The 24,111-nt window shown below is 48.1% G+C and overlaps 2 protein-coding genes across 6 annotated transcripts in view; one reads left to right on the top strand and one right to left on the bottom strand.

The window, feature by feature from the left end:
• Anp32a (acidic nuclear phosphoprotein 32 family member A) overlaps positions 1-13,285 on the bottom strand; it is a 38,635-nt gene extending 25,350 nt beyond the window's left edge. The window contains exon 1 of the mRNA XM_027414810.2: positions 13,153-13,285. Coding sequence (XP_027270611.1) covers positions 13,153-13,206 — 54 coding nt within the window. The 5' untranslated portion in view covers positions 13,207-13,285. The remainder of the gene's footprint in view (positions 1-13,152) is intronic.
• Positions 10,095-14,621, top strand: LOC113835543. Of its 5 annotated transcripts, none has more exons than XM_035443751.1 (4): positions 10,095-10,752; positions 12,477-12,609; positions 12,728-12,924; positions 13,231-14,621. In XM_035443751.1, the coding sequence occupies exons 1-4, from the start codon at positions 10,464-10,466 to the stop codon at positions 13,260-13,262; spliced, it is 651 nt and encodes a 216-aa protein (XP_035299642.1). In that variant the 5' UTR covers positions 10,095-10,463; the 3' UTR covers positions 13,263-14,621. The 5 variants fall into 5 exon arrangements, 3 of the variants coding, with proteins under 3 accessions (XP_035299642.1, XP_035299643.1, XP_027270612.2); XM_035443752.1 differs by having other exon boundaries at positions 10,097-10,752; positions 12,728-12,806; XM_027414811.2 differs by lacking the exon at positions 12,477-12,609 and having other exon boundaries at positions 10,103-10,742.
• Positions 14,622-24,111: the final 9,490 nt, after the last annotated feature.

The following is a 24,111-nucleotide window of genomic DNA, read 5'->3' as shown; positions in this document are numbered from 1 at the left end:
AAGCTCTGTGGAGAAGCAGAAGGGATGATGCCCTGGGACAGCTGCTATAGAAAAGGCCAGTCAGGTAGTCTCATCCCTGAGAGTTCCAGAGCAGAGCATGCCGGAAGCTGCCTGTGTTCATACGTCCCTCCTCAACCCAGAGGCTCTTTTCTCGGGTCTCCCACCTGCTTTAGAAGCTGAGTGTGAGGTCCCTTCTGAGAGTAGAAGAACTTTCCCCGACCACACAGCAGACAACCGGCACAGCCTTCTTCAGCTCGGCTGGCTGCCCGAACAGTGCCGTCACCACATGAGAGGAATCTAACCCTTGGGCTCTGCCTCCACACACCTGGTGCAAACCATCCTCTTTCCATCCTAGACACAGACCCTAGAAAAAGGCATTGCTGTTATTTGCCACTTTACAGAGACGGTACCTGAAGCCCAGAAGGGACCCACTGATATCCTGAAGACATTGCCTGGACCCAGCTGCCCTGCTTTCCTCCCAAAAGCCTCCTGGCCCTTTCATTTCTCTGGGACTAAGAAAATGACCAAGTCCCTGAGTGCTGTGCACACATTTTTGTGTGGATCAACATCTGATGTTCTTCCTCAATTGCTCTCCATCTAGCTTTCCCAGGCGAGTAAGTAGGGTCTCTCACTGAATCTGGAGGTCACTGATTGGGCTAGGCTGGCCAGCCAGTGAGTTCAGAGATCCTGTTTCAGCCAACCCCTCAGTACTAGAATAACAGATCTGTATTACTATGCCCAGCTTTTGTATGGGTGCTGGGGATCTGAGCCCTCGTGCTCGCACAGCAGGCATTTCATCAACTAAGCCATCTCCCCAGGCCCCAGGTCCACTCTTGGTCACACTCAGTAGCGTCAGCCTTGTAGACAGGTACATAATAAACCCCACATATGTGGTGCACAGAACGTGGGCATGTTTAAATTCAGCATGAATACATGGTAGGGACAGGGAGAGAGACAGAGGCCAAGAAATGGGTCCTTGTATCCCAGCACATTAAAGCCTGGACTGAGCTGTTTCCCTCTTTTACTTCATTTAACATTCCCATCTACTGACAAGTCTGCACCCTGCTTCAACGTGGCTATACCCAACTGTGCCTTCAAGTATCCCCTAGAGCTTTCTAAAAATACGTGCATTCGGGTACCACCCAGAGACAGATTCAGCAGTTGGGGTAGAGCCTGGGAAGTTCCTCAGATACTCTCCTGGTAGTTCTGGTGCCCAGATGAGGCTGCAATCTGAGTCACTAACCACATTTTTTCCCTCCTGTCTATCACCCGAGCTCCACCGCAAGACACAGGCATCAGCACCCTCTGCAATCTAGTCCTCCCACACCTCTGCCCCACCCAAGCCACCCAGGACACAGGAACAGATGGCAATTAAATAAGTTTGCTGTGCAAATGGCTTAGGAGAACCTAGCCTTATTCTGGTGCCAGTGCTTTGGACATGGCTGATGGGCAGGAAATTTGACTTTGGGGTCCTCTCTTACTTTTCTTCATAGCCACACCATGTTGGTCTCCTGTAAGGTCAGGGGAAGGTGGTGAGCTGGTTAGAGTTCTGGTATACGGACTGTGTCCCTCCTCCAGGTGTCTGATCCCTCTAAATTTACTGTAACAGATCTTTGCCTCCAAACTGCCAGCCCCCTCCACAGTCCTCACGACTTTTGCAGAGAGGCAGCTGAATGGAGAAATCCAGGCCTGGGCCCTGTGTCTGGCTGCAGAGTCAGGACTTTGTTGTAGACACACACACACACACACACACCACACACACACACACACACACACACACACACGCCATCTGAGTCTCATCCTTCCCTCCCATTTCCAATCTTCCAGCCTGCTGCATTTCTTTCCCTAGTGATGTTCTCAGACAAAGAAAAGAAAGAAAAAATCACCCAGGAACCCACTGGCCCTGAGTCTGGTATATGGGAATGAGATTCTCTCACTATGCCCCCCTCCTGCTTCGAAGGCTATCTGCAAGGAAAACCTAGGGCACATGTCTGTGGGACCTTCAGGAGAATCAGAGTGGTGGGATCTGCACACACAGACTAACCAACCCATCAAGCTGCCATTCAGCAGTGGCCTTTGGTGAGCTTGATGCCTCAAGCAGGCTAGCTTACTATTGGGACTGTGACTGTCCTCCACTGCTCCCCCACCCCACCATGCCAGGGCAGGGAAGATCAGCACATAGACAGTGTCTGGCATGATATGGGCACTTCTTTTACAGCATGGACTTTTATAACCAAGTTAAAAATAAAGGAAGCAAGCCAGGTGAGATGGCACAAAGCTTTTTATCACAGTACTTAGATGGCAAAGGCAGGCAAATCTGAGAGTTCCAGGACAGCCCTGTCTCAAGGAAAAAAAAAGAAAGGGGGCTGGAGAGATGGCTCAGAGGTTAAGAGCACTGGCTGCTCTTCCAAGGGGGGGGGCTGGTTCAATTCCCCAAACTCCCCAAGATAGCTCACGGCCATCTGTAGCTCCAGTTCCAGGGGATCTGACTCCTCCACACCAATGCACATAAAATAAGTTGGAGGGAGGGAGGGGGGAAAGAAAATGCTTGACATGAGTCTTCACTCAACTGTCAAGGATAATCCACTTGGCACAGGGAAGAAACATTTACTGCTTGGAATATTTTCTAAATGTCTTCTTCATTTTTGTTTTGAGGTATTTAGTGCATGCTTATATGTAAACAATCCATTATTAAAAGACAGAAAAGCAGTTGGGTACAGTGGCACATACCTAAGGCCACAGTTACTTTGGTAGGCTGAGGCAGGGATATGATGAGTTCATGAATTCAAGGCCAGCCATGGCAATATAACAAGGTCACCATGTCTAGGAAAAGGGGGAAGGATGGGGTACCTGGTGGTATACATCTGTAATCCCAGCATTTCCAAAGCTGAGGCAGAAGGATCACAAATTGGGGGCTATCTTTGACTACCACAGTGAAAGCTTATCTCAAAAAAATAAAAATAATGACTAGGTGTGATACCATGTATCTATGATGTTGCTTGGGAAGCTGAGGCAGGACCATTCATTGCCTTAAGTTTAAGGCTGGCTTGAGCTATACAGGAAATGAGAGTAGCCAGGGCCATATGACATGAACACTGTTTAAAGGCCAGGTTGCTTTCTGGATCCTCAATCTGTCCTTCGTTGACTGGAACCTGGAAGTTTTAGTTGACAAAGTGAGATAACCAAACCACATCAGATGGTGAGAAATAAAAGCAACAAAACAAATGGAAGGTAGACATTCTAACGTTTGATTTCTAACTTTTTACTCCTAAACAAAAGAAATTGAAAAAAAATTTGGAAAAAATGGGAAGCCCTCTGATGTGCTGAGAGACTGTACATCATCCACCATGAGGCACCTCAATCGGAAACTTCTGATAATCAGCAGGGCTTCCAGCTCCAGCCCACCAGACAGTCGGTTTAACACCAATCCATGAAAGTACCATTGGCCCTTCGCTCCAACACTCTAAAGTAGGTACACTGCTGAGCTCTGGGGAGACCCCAGGGTAAAGGAAACCCAGGTCCCTTAAAGCACACAGCACACTGGCTTTCCCCCAAGGGAAAGAGATGCTAATTAACAGGGCCAGGAATGTGCAATTACAAGGGAAAATCCTATGAAAGTTTTACAACAAAAGAATCCGATCTCAACCCTCCCAGGAAGGAAGGGGAGGAGAGAATCAGCTGCAACTGTGGCCGGAGTGGCTGGGATTCTGGAGAGGGAAAAGTTGCTAGAGAAGCCCCAGTGAGGGGAAAGACCAGTTAATGGGCCAGCAGGGCTGAACCAAGTGAACCTTGCTGATCTTACTAATGATTTTTAAACTTTATCCCAATAGTAAATTTTACACACAGGATGGCAACAAACAAAATCAAACAAACAACAACCTGCCCACCCCCCAAACATTATCTGTGCTTTGATCAGATCTTTTTGGTTGAAGCCTGGCTTCAAAGAGACCAGAACTGTGCCGTGGGGAGGCTAACTGGGATAGAAAGGAAGACAGTGTTGTAAATAGGACATGCGGTGGGTGGAAAGGAGGGGTGGGCAGACAGGGTACAGAGGCCATGGGTTTCCTTTGGACTTGAGTGCAGGGTGCTGCTGGGATGGAGACCCAGGTAAACATCACAGCCCAGGCACTCAGTATCTGCAGTTATCAATAAGTGAGATGTCTTAGGGAAGGAGAATAAAGTAGAATAAAGGGGGCCTGGGTGCCACAGTCAACTGAGTTTAATATGTTAGAAACTTAGAAAGTAGCCGGAACCATAAGGATATGTCCAGAAAGACGGAATGATATATTCACAAAAGTCTAGGAGTCATGCAAGCAAAGAAATGAAGGCTGACGAATCCCCAGAGCTATCGCCAGGAAGCAAAGCTACTTAGAGAGGAGACAGGAATGGTAAATGCAGTTACAGTAATCTAAAAGACAGGAGACAGCAGCTACAAACAGAGGGACCCACCTCAATGATGGGGTTTAGGTTTTTGTTTTGTTTTGAGTCAAGTTCTTGATTGTATAGCCCAGGCTGACTTTGTGATCCTCCTATCTCAGCCTCCGGATTGCTGCCCCTGTCCAGGTCTAGTGCTCTAAGACCAACCACAGAGGCATCCTCAGCTAGAAAAGAATCTATAGAGAGAGGCCAACTAGGAGAGATGGCTCAGAGGGTAAACAAAGGTGCCTGCTACTAACCCTGACTGCCCGAGTTTAATTCCCAGGACCCACATGGTGGAAGAACAGAAGCAACTCCAATTGTCCTTTGATCTCTAGGAGCATGGCATACACACACACACACACACACACACACACACACACACACACCCAGGAGACCGCAGGACCACTGAGAAAGGAAGGTAATGAGGACGGCTTAGGAAACCAGGAGACCAGCTTTTCTTGAGGAAGCTGTCTCAGGATGGGAGAGGGTGAAGGAGCAGGAGGCAATCTAAGAGGATGCTTCTGTGCAGTGAGAAAAGGAGCTGCCGAGGGAGGGCTGAAGATACATCACCCTCTGTAGAAACGATGGGGGTGGGGGCAATGCAGGGCTGAGGGCTGAGGGCTGGGCTGCTCTGCAAGGCTGCAGCTGCTTCTTCTGGACCTACAGTGGTTCCTAGGATCTACAGTGGCCACTGAACTGCTGCTTCTGGCAAGCTGACATCTGGTCCTTGAATTGCACCTTGTTTGAGACAGGGTCTGTTGTTTTTCTGTTGTATATAGCAGGCTTCCATAGATGGTCTTGTCTGTTTCCACCTCTCTGGAGCCCCAGATTACAGATGCTCATGTCACACCCCCACACCTCCAGCTTTTAGGTGGGTTATGAAGATTTGAACTCACATCAAGGCAGTGTGGCAAGTGCTTTACGACTGCCACACTAGCCTCATTTCTCTCTCTCTCTCTCTCTCTCTCTCTCTCTCTCTCTCTCTCTCTCTCAGTGACTGCCAGCCATCACATCTAGCATAGCAGCAGTACTTACGGTGCCAGAGACTGTTGGTAGATACGATGACAGCCTCACTTTAGAGACTGCTAGACTGGAAGTGACAGAGACACACCAGGTACCCTTCTCTAAAACTTTCTGACTCTGTGAAAGAAAGTGTGGGTGCCTTTCATAGTGTAGGCATGAAGAAGGGCTAAGGAGAGACACAGTAGCAAAGAGCACTGGCATAGCCAATCACTCTGGCAGGCCCCCACCCAGGATAGGCACTTAAGCTAATGGCAACTTTTACCATGAAGTTGTCTGGGGGTAGAACAGCTGGGGACCAGAGGGACCAGCAGTGGGCTGTTATGAAATTAAGAAAAGCACTGTTGCCTTACTGCTGAGAAAATACACGGCTCTGAAAGGCACGCTCTATTCCCAAACCAAACTATGAAACAGTTGAAGGAATCTTAATATACAACTTTAAATTTTTCAAACAGTAATAAAGCGTGAAATCAACTTAAATCTAAACTTTTGTATTTTCTTTTCGATGAATCAAGTGTTAGTGTTTTAAAAATAACATATATATATATATATATATATATATATATGCTGGGCAACAGTATGAATCATGTTACTAGTGGGTTCAAAAAGTCTGAATACCACTGAGCTAATGCAGCATCCCCAAGTTATATATTTGGACAGGGTCTTATGTAGCACAAGCTAACCTTAAACTCATGTATGTAGTATGTAGCGGAGGACGGCCTTCAATTTCTGATTCCCCTGAAGTGCTGTGCTTGCAGTTAAGTGCTGGGATTACATCTGGTTTACGCAGTACGGAAAATAGAGCCCAGCTCTGTCTACTAGTGAGTTACATACACCCCAAGCCCTAAACACACACCCGTTCATTTTAGATGGTGAGAAGACAGACGCTGAACAACTCGTCCAACTCAAGTTAATGACAAAGCTGAGGAGTGCATCCAAGTTTCTAATGGTTCTCAATAATTTCCTCACTAAACCAGACTCTCAAAATGCAAATACCTCTGGGGGAGGGGCGGGGGCTGTAATCCACAATAGAGTAAGTAATTAGTAGAGTAGGGTTATCTTTTAAACCTGCTGCCTGGAACCAGTTTGGTAAAGAAAATGGTAGAATTGGGATGGGAGGGTGGGGGGAGTTGCACAGCATGGAGCTAAAACAAAATCAGTTTGAGTGCTCTCCCCCCTCCCAGCTGTGGGGTATGGAAGAGGATAGAATGAAGACACTAGCATCATCTGACAATTGGTTCTATTTAAGGAGGCTGTTTCCATGCCTAGGAAGGTGGATGAAGGCCATGGGTGCTTTGCTCATCGGGCTTCAACCAGTTTTATTAAATGAGATGTTCTGAACAACCACCTCTATTTCAGTCAGAAGCCCTTTCTTCCAAACACGCTGGGTGTTCAGTGTTAGTTGTATAATTATGTCCCAATGTAATGTAAGACTCAAGTTTGTGGTTCTCTACCTGTCTGTGGGAACCGAGTGCTGGGCAGTGATGGAGGGTAGGTACTAGGAGAACAGAGCCAAAAGGGATATCTCCAAGTCAGAATTCAGGCCAGAATGCTGGACCGAGTTCATTTCCATCAGACCCTAATTACTAGGCACTCAGCTCCTAGCTCTGGGCTCCAGAGTAGAGAGGGTAGAGGGACAAGCAGACAGCTGATGTAAACACCTCCCAGCTCTTCGGTGTGGTGAGTCAGGCGCCTTTCCCACTGCGCTTTAAGCAGGAAGGATGGTTAACTGCAGAAGTCCCCAAGTCACCTTGAGAGGCAGCTGGTATGTCCCCAGCCAAGGGGGGACAGGGTCTGGGAACTTCACATTCCACGGCTCCTCAGTAGTTCGAGAATTAAGAAGTTGCAACTGGAAAAATGTTTTGAACCCAAAGCCATTTGCTTTGCTGTGGGTTGTCACCCCAGAAAGCATGCATGCACTGTGGTCAAGCAGCAGGCATGAGAAGGAGGTGTCAGGGGTGACCTGGGGTTTTCAGTGAGCTGTGCTGATCCTGATGTCAGCCACTGGCTACACAGCAGCTCTGCCTTCAGTAGGCCTCAAAGCCTGGAATCTAGTGGTTTAAAGTTCTCCTCCACCTCTGAGACAGAGGCTTGCTCCATAGGGAGCCAGGAATGAGAACACCTTCCAGGGAGGCTGGTGAGCTGGAGCCCATTTCTGTGAGGATCAGACTAGTTTAAAGGTATATACAGAAGGTCTTGGAAAATCCACAAAGCACAGTCAAATGTAGAACTTGCTACATACTTAAAAACAATCAAAGCACAGGACCCCAGGGGGGCTCCCCAGCCTGCTAAACCAACAAACTTTCCAGGCAGTAAACTTCACCAAGAAGCAAAAAAATGGAGAACACAACACAGGTGCTTTTATGACAAAAGGATACACATATCCCTGTAATTCTTTTATTGATCAAGTTCAAAATATAACTGGTACACATTTTTTTTTCTTCTGGTAATACAAGTCTGTTCAAGTGACAAGCGCAATTTGTAAGGAGGAGGATTCAAAGGTTCGTGCCCCAAATCAAATCCCTTGTTGTTTATAAATACAAATTGTTTTCAACTCATGTGGCATAAAGACAAGCCACTTAGCTGCAGTTCAGTGACCCGGTAGGAAACCTATACCCAGGGGGCGGAGCCCTGGAATCTGCATTTCACCAGCTCCCTTGGTGATCTGGTAATATAGGTCATGTTTGGGCCTTAGTGAACTACAGAACTACACAACCTGCGTTCTCTACTGTCCACACAGATGGCCTCGGGAGGTTGACTTTGAGCTCTAGGTGACCCATCCTCACAGCAGGGAGCTTGTCTCTTCTGCTTTGCCCATCCCTAAGGAACTGCAGGCAGGGTTAGGTGGACTCCAGGCAGTGTTATTAGCACACTAACACCCCAACACTATCTGTCCAGAATTTTTTTTCTTTCTGTAGAAAAGACTAATAAAAACAGGAAATGCAATATATATATTTATGTCTGTATATCTACTAGCTAAGAATAGCTCCTGCTTGTCTTCTCATTACTCTGTGTGCCACAACGTCTGAGGCTAGATTCATTGCACCCTAAAACGATATATATTTATATGTGAAACCAAGGTAAGGATCCCCCTTAAAATCCCACCCCACCCCGCCTGTGTGTCCCACCTAAAGCTTCAACAGGAAGCCATGCTTTGTTTCAATGTCCTCAATACCAACAAACCCGAACCCAGCCTCTTGCTAACAAGGTGGCATAACTCCAAGGCTGGAGGAGAAAAGAGCCCTTCCCCATGGTGCATCACAAAAATACAACTAGTAAAGGTGCTCCAAGGCAGTACAGGCACTGAGCATAAACAACGCACTAGCACTAGAATCCCATTCTGCGCTGGCAGTGACCTGGAGCCCTGCCTCAATTCCCTTACATTTAATATAAGAATAACAACAGTACTTAACATAGTGCCCTTGTGAGGATAAATTAACTGATGTGTGTAATCCACTTAGCAACATGCCAGACACAGTAAGAAGCTATGTAAGCACCCACTATTATTGTTGGAGTTGTTAGTTATTTTAAGCCTCCAGGATGCCTTAAGTTATCCCTTACCACTCCCCAGCATCTGAGACTATACAAAGCACCTGCTAAGGGCCAAATCAAACCAATTTTTGTCACTTGCTGAGAAAGCAGCACTGTCCCTATCTTGCAGGACATATGTGCAAAGCTTTGGAGGTAAACTGAGGTAATCTGTCCCAGACCACAGGTTAGTACCCTACCTCCGTGTAGCTGGTGAACCCAAACCCAGGTCTGTGTGGCTTCAGAACTCAGTCTCACCACGGAACCTTCAGATTCAAAACAAGTAGCAGCGGCTGCCAGTCACAAGACTCAACTGATCACCACCACACCAAGGTCTCACTCAGTTCTCTGCCCCAGAGTCCCTGCTTGGCTTGCATAAACTGGAGCAAATACCGGGCCACTTGAACCCAATTAGGCAGTAAGTCAAGCTGGGGGGAAAATGCAATAGATTCCAGAGGTCAAAGTAGACGCTGGCTCTGAAGGCAGCCTTTGCCGGACACTTCCATGGAAGTTAGACTCTGCATGCAGACACTAGCCTACAGCCAGGGAGGTGCCTACCACACGCTTAAGTCCCACATCCGGACCAGCAATGGGAACAAATTGCCTGAGTCTTAAGTCAACACAAAAAGATTACTTTTTTTTTTTTAAAGGAAAGTCCTATTCTCTTTCGGTTTAGGGTGGAGGTTTACTTTGTAGTTAGCTACCTTCCCCGCCAAAACAAAAAGGAAAAAAGGAGAGGGGGGCAAAGGATAAATAGCGAGAGAGCTCCCCCAACCTGCAGGGTGCTGGACACCCACCTGAAACTCGACCAACCTTTCTAGGGAGCCCAGCCCCGGAGGGCGTTTCCCCAACGCATCCCGACAACTCGTCCCTCCCGGGTAGGAGGCCGACGCCCTCGACTTCAGTTAGGGCCACCAGACTGGCGAGCTTGAGCCCCCCTCCCGCCCTCCAGTTTCACCCCCACCCCCCAAACACCACCCCATCATTTCCGCCGAAGGCGCAAACACCAGAGCGATCGTTTCGCCTTCAAGGCCACCTTTCACTACGTGCAGAGCGCAGCGGGAGCCACGGCGGAAAACCGAGCGCGGGGGGGGGGGGGGTTGGAGGCAGGGAGCCAAGGCGGCGGCGGCGGGGGGCGGGGGGGGGCACGGGACAGGACTGGCTAAGGAGATCGTCACCTTCTCAGGGCTGCGATACCCTCGGGATCCTCAGACCCCGGGCGCAGGGTGGGGGCCCCCATAAGGCCAAACGCAAAAGTGGGGTGGGGTGTCCCTGGGGACAGTTCCCCCAGAAGCCACCTCGCTGGAGGGCGGCCGTCGGGGCGATGGCGCAAGCCTTTCGCCCCCCCCCCCCAGCGCGACAACAGACACGGTGACAAAATGGCAGCTCGGCGCCCAGCAGGCGAGCCACCGGCATAGAGCCGGGGCCGGCCGTCTCTGTACCCCGAGAATGCCAGGCACCCTGGGGCTGGGTCTCCCGCCGGCCTAGCAGTGCAAATGGCGAGGACAGACAGGGGTCTGCAGGTCCGAGCAGGTCGAGGGCCCCTGGCCCGCCGCGCTCTCTTCAGACCCGATCCCCAGGCCGGCGCCGCCGGGCTTCTGCTGCGCCTGTGCGCGCCCGGATCCCCTCCGCTGGGGCACCCGGGTCCCCGCCGAGTCGGGTCCGCGGCCGCCGTGGGGGAGGGGCGGGCCGCCGGCGCCCCGGGAAACATGGCTGCTCGTCCTAGTTCAGCGGCGTCGCGGCCACCAGTCCCCGAGATGCGACTTGGGAGAGAGGTAGCAGAAGGTGGGTGCGTGGGGGATACTCTGGGGAGGGAGGTTCCCCGGAACGATCTGCTTTCCAAAAACGTTTATTTGAAAAAACAAAAAACCAGAAAAACAACAACAAAAAAAGCCAGTTCCTCCTCCCCCACCCCTTTTGTCCCTCTTTCGAGAGCTTTCTGCCCTCCCCTCCCCCATGTGCAGCAAGTGCCCCCTCCCCCGCCACCCGCGCGCCCCACCCCGCCAGGAGCCCCGGGGCCGGCGAGTGGGCCGGGGACTCGAGGCGAGGGGGCGAAGCGTGAGAAATCGCGCCCAGCCCGGAGCGCCCGCCCCTCCCCCAGTGCACACACTCGGGGAAGTTTAAAGAGCCGGTTCGACCCGCTTTCTGATTCGCTCCGGGTTGGCTAGTACTGTGGGTCTCTCGGCCCGGCCCGGCCCGGCGCTTATGCGCACTTACTCGCCGAGACCCCGAAGCCCCCCAACTACATACAGGGGTCTTCCGGAAAGTACGCGGGAAGCCCGCCTTCGGCCCCCTCCCCCAGCACCACACCCAGCCCCCTCCACCTCCGGGATCGGGCACCGGGGCTGGGTCGGGACGCCACCGGCCGTGCCCCGCGGCAGGACTTGCTGCCGGCGGCGCCCCCTCCTCTCCGCCCTGCGCGCCATAAGGCTGTAGCACGTCTCCAGTGCACAACTGCGTGAGGATGGGCGGACGGCAGAAAGGAGCTTGTTTTCAAAAGTCTTACTCAGGTTTGGAGGGAGGAACTAGGGGAAAAGAGGAAACGAGGCCTGCCTTTGTCAGGATTCGAGGGGCCAAGTGGCTGGCGGGGCGACAGGGTCAGTGCAACGTGCTGCGCGAGCCCCCCAACTCGCCCGAACCCCGAACACCCAGGCTGGACCTAGAGGATCTTCCCGCCCGCGAGCCCCTTCTCCTCACGACCGGACCTTGAAGGGAAGCCGGCCGGGGTTTCCACCCCAGAGCTTAGGGTCTCTCGGATGGACCAACTCGCAGACAACACGAGTGTGTGAAAGCGAGAGGGAGACAAAAATAAACAGTAGCGTTCGAGTCACCCACCCACCCTCACTTCCCATTGCAGTGGGCTAGCGCCCAGCCTGCCTATTCCCACCGGTGTAAGTTTCCTCCTGCCATACTCCCGCCGCTACCCAATCCATAACGGCTACGGCCAGACGAACTGCCCATTCCAGAGCTGCGTGCCAGCCGTGCCCGCAAGAATGTAGACCCGGCCGGTCCCCAAAGCAGCACCAGCTCTGGGCACCTCGGGTCCTGATAAAGTTTCCCGTGCCCATTTATTAATCAGGCGCCGAATGGCTGCCAGGGAGCCCACCCCGGGAGAAGCAGGGACCCGGAGGTGGGGTAACTGGTGCCGTTGGGGTATCAGGGTGCCAAGGCTTGCATCTGGGGAGGTAGCCGGGGGCCAGAGGCTCACCGGGACGCAGCCTTTGGGCAACTTACACTAGCGATCGCTCGTGGTTGGGGAGGCGTGAGGATTATCTGAGCATTTGCACACTCCACAATCCCTCCCCCTCCTTCTAAGGTAACCCCCCCCCTTTCCGCGAAGAAGAAGGGAGAAAAGACAGCATCTGGCCCAAAGGTGGGGTGGAAAGAGTGAGAGAGAAAGGAGAAGAAGGAAGGCAGGCAGAGAAAGAGAGGGAGGGAGAGAAAGGGCGCGTTCACGAACACGACAAAGTTACAAATATGGCTCCCCACCTCTCGCCTCATCCCCGCAGAGAAACGAAGACGCGCTTTAAACTCGAGCCATCTCCCAACTCCGCAGCAGCCGGGTCCCCACGCGCTGTCCCCGGGGGCCTCGGGCCACATTGATCAGAAACTAAACCGGACTCGCGATTCCCAAAACTTATTGTGTGCGAGAGAACCAGCGAGCGAAAGAGACGGCAAAGGGAGGGGGCAGGCGCGAGAGGGGGCGGAAAGGGGGGTACGTTTCTAAAATATAACACCCCCTTTTTGTTGTTTAATCCAGGAGGCAGCCCATCTTCTCCTCCCCTCAATCATCTTTTCCATCCAGACGCGAGTCGTGGGAGCTGAGAGCTCGGACGAGGGTGAGATCGCAGCGTTCCCTCCGACCCGAACGCGTGCGCCCCGCCGGCCCCCCGCTGGGTGCACATTCGTACGCACACCCTCGCACCCATACCCGCACACGCGGGAGCACACGCACAGGTAGTCAGTCACACACCAAGGGCAGCGGCAGCGGTGGCCAGAACATGCTCCGATGGCATTGCAACCCCCCCCCCATCCAACCTTGCAATTCATTTGCAGTCCAACCCTAAACCCTACACCTCCTCGGAGCCCACCTCCATAAAAAAGTGCCTTCCCCCCCAAAACACACGCACACATAACACAAAGTAGGAGAATGGACCGACAGAGATATTTTTGGCAAATGCTCACATCAGAGGGCGTCCTGTTCCGCAGCTCTAAATGAATCCGTTTGTCCATATCCATCTCTCGCGCTCTCTCTCTCTGCAGAGGATCCTGCGCCAGCGGAATTCAATCAATAAACCCCGAACCCACGGCCGCGCGTTTTAGGACTTTGAAGGCTCAACCAGCTCCGCTCGGTTCTCGAGCCCCCAGCACCCGCGGCGCACACTAACCTGATCGCCGTGGAGGCGGAACCTACGGCTCCGGCGTGGAGTGGCGGCAGCACGAACCAATCGAGTGGCGAGGCTTCTGATGCCAGCCAATAGTGGTGGCGGCGGCGGGGGGCAGGGTCCAATGGGCGGCCTGCGCAGCGGGCCAGGGAGGCTCAGCCATTTGGCTGTGGTGCCGGAGACGGACCCCTTTAGATACCCGGGCGACCGAGGAGGAGCGCGGCTGCCGCTTTGGTGGCTGCGCGCGGGGGGCGGGAGGGAAGGCAGGGCAGGTGCGTGGACCTGAAGGTTCGTGGCCGGGGCGGGGCCGCAGGTGCGTGGACGCGGGAGGGGCGGGGTCCTCACGGGGGCATCCTCTGGGTGCTTAGCGGGCAGACGAGGCCTGGGGCGCGCGGGCGCAGGGCAGGCCTAGGGAGGGCGTGCGTTCTGGGGGCGCACGAAGGACAGATCACACCCCGGGCTGCCTGCTCGACGCATCCCTTCGGACTAGATCTTCTCCCATCCCGCAATTAAATAAGCAAGTCTAAGCGCATGATGTTCCTACCGTCTGAGGAGCGAGGGCGGGATCTCGACCCAGAAGCTTGGCATTCTGATCTCCTGCCAGGGCAGCCTTACAAGAGGCGATTCCCCGAGAGCCACTGGAGATCTTGTGTAGGGCAATAAATGAATGAAAAGGCTGCGGATGCAGAGCTGTATACAATATTAGGAAATGCGAAAGGTGCTAGTAACTGCCGATTCGCAGAGCCGAACATAATTTACGGGTTTTATAGGTTTTGTTGAGAGCGTCGCACGATTTCTTTCTCATCGTCCACCAGTCGTTTGGTTAGATCTGAGTTGCCAAGGAGTCGCTAACTGTAGCATTTATCCAGGTGTTTCGGTTGCTTTGGGTTTTGTTTTTGTTCGAGCAAGTTACGTTTTTAATAGACCTTAAAAGCCCCGGTTCCCACTGGGTTATCAGCTTCTTATGAGCCACCCTGGGACCTCATGTACAGCGTGGATATCTGTGGCTGTGGACAAATCACGGGGATGACTGTCAACAGGGACTCATGTTTAACTTCATCCACACAACTATCATAGTATCCTTTTCTCTTGTTTCTTCTTCCTCTATCGTAAACACCCCAAGGTAGTTTTATCTTTTTCGCATACATTGGAACTGAGCATTTTATTCAGTAAATTCTTTTAGATCAAATAATAGTTGAACTTGGAAGCCGATAAATGTTTATTCTAAGTAACTGGAAGTACAAAATAAAAACATGACATCTGGGTGAATATGGCATAATTTCTTTAAGTTGTCCATTTAACATATCCTTAGATTTTGTTAATTTTTATGAAGGCCGTGTAACTGGAATTTTTCAATTGTATTGGTTCCTTTTTAAAACACAGGGGACTGCAAATTACCTCTTTGCCATTGAATCAGTTTTATTTCTGTATATGATAGTTAATGTTTTCAAAACAATAGTTTTAGCCGGGTGTTGATGGCACACGCCTTTAATCCCAGCACTCCGGAGGCAGAGGCAGGCGGATCTCTTGAGTTCGAGGCCAGCCTGATCTCCAGAGCGAGTGCCAGGATAGGCTCCAAAGCTGCACAGAGAAACCCTGTCTCCAAAAAACCAAAAAACAAAACAAAACAAAACAATAGTTTTACTTCACAAGTATATTAAGAGGGGATGGTGTGCAGAATCTATACAACAGGAGTCTTGAATTTCATGCTCTTTGGAATGGTAAATGCTCATTCACCACTTAAACCCTGGACCACACTTGAGGTCCCTGCTAACAGCAGTGTTGTGGGAGAGTCCTTTCCACAGGAAAGGTGCCCCTTTCTATCTCTGCTAAGTAGACCAAACAGCCCACTTGACAGAGACAGAAGAGAACTACTTGGGATCGCAACCCCACCCCCATAACCACTCCACATATACACCCTTAATGGAGAATATACAGAAACAAAATTATGAAAAGGCAGGCATTTCATATGATCTGAAGAGAAACCAGAATACTAGAGACTAAATGAGGATGGGAAAAAAAAATGGTGACCTCATCACTGAAAGTGTTAAATATAACTTGGTTTTGGAGCACCTTAACTTTACAGTTTTTGAATAACTGCTTTTGTATTTAGTGTCACAAAACTAGAAGATGGCTTTCTCTGGATGTCAGTCAGTATAGAAGCTCAAAAATCAAAGCACTTTGAGTATTGCCACCTGCTAGTGCCTGCTGAAGGAAGAAAGTTCCTTTGGCTTGTAGTTTATCTACAAAGTTTTAATAGGACTTTGGTGGTTAATAGGACTTCCATGGTTCAATAGGACAGCTCAGACATTTGCCCTGTAAGACTTGGGTATATATCCACACATGTGAATGTGTGCAATTATTATTTACAGGGTTATTATAGTTTTATTGTGTATTATAGTAGTAGTGCTGCTCTGCATCAATCTGCATTTCAGGAAGGCAGTGAGAGAAGGCTTCCTGTGGCTTCTTGGAGGAACTTTTATATGGATAGGGAACAGGTGCTGTCCCTCCTTACAGAGGGAACCAGCAGCAGGCGTTGATTGGGTGATGAGGGATAGGCAGTCTGCAACAGGGTTTGTGTTCTGCTGAGAATTGATGAGATGCAAATCAAGTTTTGAGCCCTTATAGAAAGGGGTGGCCGTCAAATAAGAAGGGCACCTTCCTCCAAGGAAGCCATCAAGAAGCAACCCAAACTAATGAGCAGCCACTTCTCAAAGATAAGAGCAAATGGCTGTCCCCACCACCCTGCTTTTGTTGTTTTGTTTTTTGTTTTTCCAGACAACGTTTCTCTGTGTAGCTTTGGAGCCTATCCTGGCACTCGCTCTGTAGACCAGGATGGCCTCAAACTCACAGAGATCCACCTGCCTCTGCCTCCCCAGTGCTGGGATTAAAGGCGTGCGTCACCAATGCCCGGCGCACCACCCTGCTTTTTGAGGTTTTTATTATTTGTTTTGTTTCTGAGACAGGGTTTCACTGTGTAGCCCTGCCTGTCTTGGAACTCACTGTGAGTCTAGGCTAGCCTCAAACTCAGAGATCTGTTTGTCTCTGCCTCCCCAGGTCTGGGATTAAAGGCCTGTGCCACCACTGCCCGGCTGGAAGTTTTTATTTATGTGCATCTGTGTACACATGAGTGCAGTTGCCCAAGGAAGCTGGAAGAGAACATTGGATCCCTCTGGAACTGGAATTCCAGGTGCCTGTGAACTGATACATAGGTACAGGAACATGTACTTGGGTCCTCTGCAAGAGCAGCAAGTGTTCTTAACTGCCGAGCCACCTCTCCAGTTCTGACAAGTTGAAAAATCCTGTTTTAGAAATACGCACACCATTGCTGCTGAAGCTCTTTAGCCTTTGTTCAGTCTCTGAAGGAGACCCTTTGGTTTTAAGCTAATGTATGTATGCACAGTTCAACTTTTTGTTCTTTGGCCTGAAGCATCTAGACTGGAACCTGGCCATGGTGCTCTTCCTCTTACATCGTGGCTCTGCTGCTTGGATCTCAGAGACAATGACATGGAAAGGTTCCAGCTTGCTTGTGTTCTCTTCTGTCCTTACACATAAATAGCTTTTAGAAATGTAGATTATTCTTTTGAAACCCACGGTAACAATGTGAAGATGTCTGCATTTTGATTTGAATAGCAAAGAAATGTTGAGCTTCAAGACCTAAAAGGTTACTCATAATTTTCTATTGCTTAATGAAGCATTGGGTTTTAATAGTGTATGTTATGTTTATTTTTGTGTGTTGGTGGGGTCATGTGCTATTTCACATGCCTGGAGATCAGAGGAAAACTTTTCAGGAGTCAGCTCTCCTACCATGTGGGACTCAAGGATTGAAGTCAGGTCATCAGGCTTGGCACCTTTACCCAATGAGCCATCTGGCTAACCTGGGTGACTTATTAAAGAAAAAAAAAAAAGCCTAATGATTGAATAGTTACCTTGTTAATGAGTTGGTCTTGGAGAAAAAGTGTTAACTAAAAGTAGTTATTACAGGTCACTTTTTTAAAAAGTAACAAACTGGCTATAGTGACTCATGCCTGTCTGTAATAGCAGCAGAACTCTGGAAGCAAATCACCATGGGTTTGAAGCAGCCTGGGCTATTGGGTAACACCTTGTTCCAGTAAGTCAGGCATGGTAGCCTATGCCTGTAGTCTCAGCATAGGAGTTGGAGAATCAGGAGTTCCAGGTCATCTTCTACTGCACATCGAGTTTAAGGCCAGCCTGGGTTACCTGACCCAACATTAAAAATTAATCAGTGCTTGAGAGATGGCTCCCCAATGTAGAGCACTGGCTGCTCTTCCAGTGGACTTGGGTTCAGTTCCCAGCACCCATGTGGCAGTTCACAACTAAACGTCTAAAACGTCAGTTTCAGGGGATCTGATGCCTTCTGGCCACCAAGGGCATCAGGCAAACACATGGTACATAAACATACATCCATGCAAAACACCCATACACATAAAAGTTTTAAGTGCCAGGTGGTGGTGGCACACGCCTTTAATCCCAGCACTCCTGAGGTAGAGGCAGGAGGATCTCTGTAAATTGGAAGCCAGCCTGGTCTACAGAGCAAGATCCAGGCCAGGCTCCAAAGCTACAGAAAAACTGTCTCAAAAACCATTTTGAAAGTTTTAAATAAAATAAAATGTGGCTATTAAAAAAAAAAAAGTAAGACTGGAGAGATGGCTCAACTTTTAGAGCAACGGTTCTCGAAGAAAACCTAGGTTAGATTCCCAGTACCTACATGGTGGCTCACACCCATCTGTAACTCCAGTTCCAGGGGATCTGATGCCCTTTTCTCATCTCTGTGGGCACCAGGCACATGTGGTATACATACATACATACATACATACATACATACATACGTACATGCACACAAAACACATGTATAAATCGCAAAAGAAAAAAGTAAGTGGGTGTGGTAATGCACACCTATAATCCCAGTACTTGGGAGATATGAGCAGGAGTATCAGAAGTTCAGGGTCATCTTTGGCTACCTAGTGACTTGAGGCTAGCCTGGGCTACATGGAACATTCAAGAAAACAATAGCAAAAAGATAATGGAGGGGCTGGCCAAATGATTAAGACAACACGTTGCCCTTAAAGAACTGGGTTTGGTTTTCAGCACCCACATGGTAATAATCCACAGCTGCCTGTAATTCCTAGGCGCGTTCATACATGTAAAACCTGAAGGAAAAGACAGTGGAATGTGAAATCACCGAATAGAACTGTGGCAATTCAGGTAAAGAATATAAAAAACCGGGCTGGAGAGATGGCTCAGAGTTTAAGAGCACCAACTGCTCTTCCAGAGGTCCTGAGTTAAATTCCCAGCAACCACATGGTGGCTCACAACCATCCGTTATGAGATCTGGTGCCCTCTTCTGGCATGCATTTATATAGACAGAACTCTGCACACATAATAAATAAATAAATAAATAAATAAATAAATAAATAAATCTTTGAAAAAAAAGAATATAAAAAACCTAGTTTTAGTTGTGGCTTTCTTTTATATTATTATTAGTTGAGTTTTAACCAATATAGAGTTTAAGCTCACCTCTAAAGCAAAGAAAGTATTAAATATATTACGAGCTGAGTTGGTAGTACACACCTTTAATTCCAGCACTTAAGCCAAGGCAAGCAGATTTCTGAGTTCGAGGCCAGCCTGATCTACATAGTGAGTTCCAGACCTTGGCTCAGTAATAAAAGGAAATATACTAATACAGATCAAACTTTTTTGTTGTTGTTGTTGTTTTCGAGACAGGGTTTCTCTGTGTAGCTTTGGAGCCTATCCTAGCACTCGCTCTGGAGACCAGGCTGGCCTCAAACTCACAGAGATCCACCTGCCACTGCCTCCCGAGTGCTGGGATTAAAGGCATGCGCCACCAACGCCCAGCCAGATCAAACTTTATAAGAGCTCTTAGGACATTTTTATTTGCAAGCGCTCTTCATTATCATCCATAGCTTATTTGCCCCCTCAGAGTCTCTGCTTTCTAATGGCAGTCATCATTTGAACTTACAAATATTCGAATGTATACTCTACTACTCTCCTGGAGTCAAAAGTCAGATAAATGCACTGGGATAAATTAAGTTTGTACTATATTTTCACTTGAAATATTGAGCCATCCTGAAAGAATATTACAAATGCTTTACACTTTCTCTGGGCATTCTGGACACTTGTAATTTGAATATAAAGGTTTAAAATATAAACAACTTTTAAGGGTGGGAGAGATGGCTCAGCAGTTGAGAACACTGATTGCTCTTCCAGAGGTCCTGAGTTCAATTCCCAGCAACCACATGGTGGCTCACAACTGTCTGTAACTCCAAGATCTTACACCCTCACACAGACAGACAAAACACCAATGCACATAAGGTTAAGAACACTGATTGCTTTTCCATAGGTCCTGAGTTCAATTCCCAGCAACCACATGGTGGTTCACAAACTATCTGTAATGAGATCTGGTGCCCTCTTCTGGCATGGAGGGGCACATGCAGGTAGAACACTACACATAATAAATAAACCTTAAAGAAAAGAAAGCCACAAAAAACTTTAAGAATTTATTGTATGGATATCAGAGGACAGTCCTTAGGAATGAGTTCTCTCCTTCTACCATGCGGCACCTGAGAGTGGAACTCAAATCATCAAACTTGGTGGCAAGTGTTTCTATTCACTGAGCCATCTTGACCACGGAGCCGTCTTAACAACTGGAATAGAAAATTGTTGAAATCATTTGCATGTGGCCAGATGAGATGACCCTGTTAGGACATTGAGGACTGTTGCCCAACAGAAGGACATGTGTCCTCTGCTAGACTGGCTAATTGTTCCAAATGCATATTATAAGCCTCTTGTGTTTGAGAATTATGTCACTTGCACATGTGTTTATTTAAAGGCAAATTTAGCAAGTGTGACAAATACATCTCACTCAGCCTGATGGAATCTTTGTGTCTAGATCAGTGGGAAGCAGCGCTGCTGTAGCTAAAGCCCAAGAGCATGCATGATTGGAGATGTGTGGGACAAGATGCGGGACCAGCTTGTGTATATGCTGTCAAGGCACTTTCATAATGACTAAAGGAAACCAAACAAACAAAAAAGGAATGCCGTGTCCCCAGAGTAAGGTCGGGGAGGGTCATGCAGAACTGGCTGATCTTGTTCACTGTGCAGCTGATGATGACCTGGAGGTTCAGATCCTGCTTCCACCTCCCCAGCCTGTGTGAAAGTTTAGTTTCTACCTAGCTCACGCACGCACATATTAGTGCTCCTCCCATTTGCTGCTTTTACTGGGAAGGGACTTCCCTACATATTTAGGATCGTCCTGGAGCAGAGTGAACATCTGAAATCTTCACGTTCTTTTGAGCTCCGCTTTCCTACCCCAGAAGAAACAATGCATCACAGCTGTTGGTAAGCAGCGCCGACAGGAACCTTAAGGCTTTGCAAGAAACCATCTCCAGTCCAGATAGTTGATTTTAAATTAGGATTTACTCCTAAAAGGTAATCTAAAGATAAGAATAATTCAACTACTACATTTCACGTATGACTGTAGAGACCTCTAGATATTGAGTGGTAGGGACAATAAGTTTCAATATGCTTCTGTAACCTGGGATTCAGACTCAGGTGCAGATCTAAGCTGACGGGTGTGAGATTTGCAGTGAAAAATCTCCAGAAGTAGGCAAGTGGTCCCTAAGAGTCATGGCAGGATGTAGACACCTTAAAGATCATTTTGAGTAAAAACAAAACAGAAAGTTTTGATGGCAAAGTGAATGCAAAACCCACAGACACGCTGACAAGACTGGTATTCCTGGGGATGTACTTGTAGAAAAATGTATAGGCATGGCCGGAGCTGGTGCTGCAGGCCTGTAATCACAGCCTTGAGACTGTAATTTCAGTCTCAAGAGGCTGAGGCAGGAAGATAAAAAATCCAATGTTTGTCTGGGCTTTGGGGTGAGCTCAAGGAACCTAGGGATATAGACCAATGGTGGAGTACTTGCCTGACATACATGAGACCCAGAGTTTGATCCCCACAATTGAAAAATAATATCAGTGCTGAAATATATCCCTTCATATACCATTTCAGGTCAGTTATATTAAACTGCTTTTCAGCTAGAAAAAGCACACACAAACTAAATAAGGTAAACATTTTAAAGACTTATTGTGAATAGTGTTCTGCCTGCATGTATCCCTGCAGGCCAGAAGAGGGCACCAGATCTCATTACAGATGGTTGTGAGCCACCATGTGGTTGCTGGGAATTGAACTCAGGACCTCTGGAAGAACAGTCAGTGCTCCTAACCCCTGAGCCATCTTTCCAGCCTGAACAGCCAGTACTCTTAACTGCTGAGCCATCTCTGCCCATTAAAGTGCTTTTTGTTGTTGTTGTTGTTAAGAAAAGTGATGTCAGAATTCATTATTTTCCTATTTGTTAAAGTGTGGCTGTGTTCATTATTTTTTACTGATATGATAAAACACTACGACCAAATCAACTTATAGATGAAGATTTATTTTGGCTTTCTGTTCTAGAGGCAGAGTCCATAATGTCAGGGGAGGCATGACTGCAGGTAAGCCAGAACAGGAGGCTGAGGGAGCACATCTCAGCCACACACAGGAAGCAGACAGTTAGAACTGGAAGTTGGGTGAGACTATAAAATCTCAAAGTCTTCCCCCAGGGGCACACTTTCTCAGCCAGATTCCATGTCCTAAGGTTCCCTAACACCACCAGCAGCTGGAGAACAAGCGTTCTAATGACTGAGCCTGTGGGGCATATTTTTTAAAGCCATCACAATTGTTGCATGAGTGATGTTCTTTGTTAGTGTCAATTACTTCTTTACAGAGAAGTGACACTAATGACCCTGCTCACAGATAATACAAAGTGTTCTCTTTTTTAATGTCAGTTTTTATTTTTTAAAGATCTATTTATTTATTATTACAGTGCTCTGCCTGCATGTGTCCCTGCACGCCAGAAGAGGGCACTAGATCTCATTTTAGATGGTTGTGAGCAAACTAACCATGTGTTTGCTGGGAACTGAACTCAAGACCTCTAGAAGAGAAGCCAGTGCTCTTAACCCCTGAGTCATCTCTCCAGCCTCAAAAATGTCCTTTACAACCAGGAACTCAGTTTATCAGGATTTAGAAACCATGACAGACTGCTAATTACTTACCAAAATCCATTTTCTCTTCTTCCTAAATACAGGAAGCTTGACCATGCTTCCAGCTACCCTTGCACTAGATGAGAGCATGTTACTGAGTTCTAACCAATAGAGTCTGAATGTCAGTGAGGCTGCCACTTCAGGGCCTGAAACCACCAGTACATGCCAAGATGGATGTGACAGGATGGCCTGAGCAACTGGGTATTCGTGAGATAGAACCTTCCGCAGCCTGTGTCCCCTAGAGCCATTCCAGCAACCTACTCATCTGTCTATCAAGAGATAACCTGGGGAGTCAGCCTGTTAGCTAACCTGGTAAAAGCTTGCCACCAAGCTTGATGACTCTGGGAGCCACATGGTGGAAGAAGAGAGGTGAGAGTTGTCCTATGACCTCTATGCATGAGCCATATGTGCCTACATTCTAAATAAATAGATAGGTAGGGGGCTGGAGAGATGGGTCAGAGGTTAAGAGCACTGACTGTTCTTCCAGAGGTCCTGAATTCAATTCCCAGCAACCACATGGTGGCTCACAACCACCTTGGATGAGATCTGGTGCCCTCTGCTGGCAGAAGACTGTATACATTATGAATAAATAAAATCTTAAAAAAAAATAGATAGGAAGGTGAATAGGAGAGAGATAGATAGATAGACAGATAGAATTTTAAAACAAAACTTCGGGTAGGAAGAGAGACAATGGTAAAGACAGAAAAACTTGTTTTTCTTTATGTATGGGGAATAAACCTAGGAATTCACACATGCTAGGCAAGTGTTCTCCTACTGAGCTACTCAAGCTCTTTTTTGTACTTTTCATTTCTAGGCAGAGTCTCTCTAAGTAGCACAGGTTATCTTTGAACTCATGCTGTAGTTTAGGGAAGGCCTGAAACTTGTGATCCTCCTGCCTCAGCCTCCTGAGTAGCTGTGATTACAAGCCTATGTTATCAGGGCTAGCTACAAGACAGTAACATTGGTGCTATGCCACAGTGTATTCGATTTGTTACTGCAGGTTCTTCTCATTAATACACTAACAGTTCTTGACATTTTCTTTCCTTCTTTCTTTCTTCCTTTCTTTATTTTGTTTGTTTGTTTTTTTGTGACAAGGTTTCTCTGTGTAACAGCCCTGGCTGTCCTGGAACTCACTCTGTAGACCAGGCTGGCCTCGAATTCACAGAGATCTGCCTGCCTCTACCTCCCAAGTGCTGGGATTAAAGGTGTGTGCCTGGCCAGTTCTTGAAATTTTCATTCCAATTGTGATTTTGTAGATCAGCTATGAATTTGAATATTGTTATACTTACAATGTATCCTTGAATTTAAGGATTAAGGTATCATAAAACATACAATGTACCTCAATGAAAAATTTCTGAGTGAAGGATTATAAGGGAGGTCAAGAAATGGCAGGCTTGTAATCTAGGAGATAGTTCAGCTTGCTGGGCAATCAGGATGAGAGTTCAAATCCTTAGCACCCACATAAAATATCAAAATATCTAAAACTTCGAGTAGAGCAGAGTAAGTACCTAATATCCAGGTATCATGACACACACCTGAAATCACAGACCTGGGGTGGAAAAGGAGATGAGGCAGGAGGATTTCAAGTTCTAGATCAGTGTGGATTACTATATCAGGATGTCTTTAAAAACAACACAAA

This window comes from Cricetulus griseus, chromosome 4, assembly GCF_003668045.3.
Source record: "Cricetulus griseus strain 17A/GY chromosome 4, alternate assembly CriGri-PICRH-1.0, whole genome shotgun sequence".
Lineage (NCBI taxonomy): Eukaryota > Metazoa > Chordata > Mammalia > Rodentia > Cricetidae > Cricetulus > Cricetulus griseus.
Note: the sequence above shows the minus strand (reverse complement) of the source record. Positions and strands in the feature narration are given on the sequence as shown.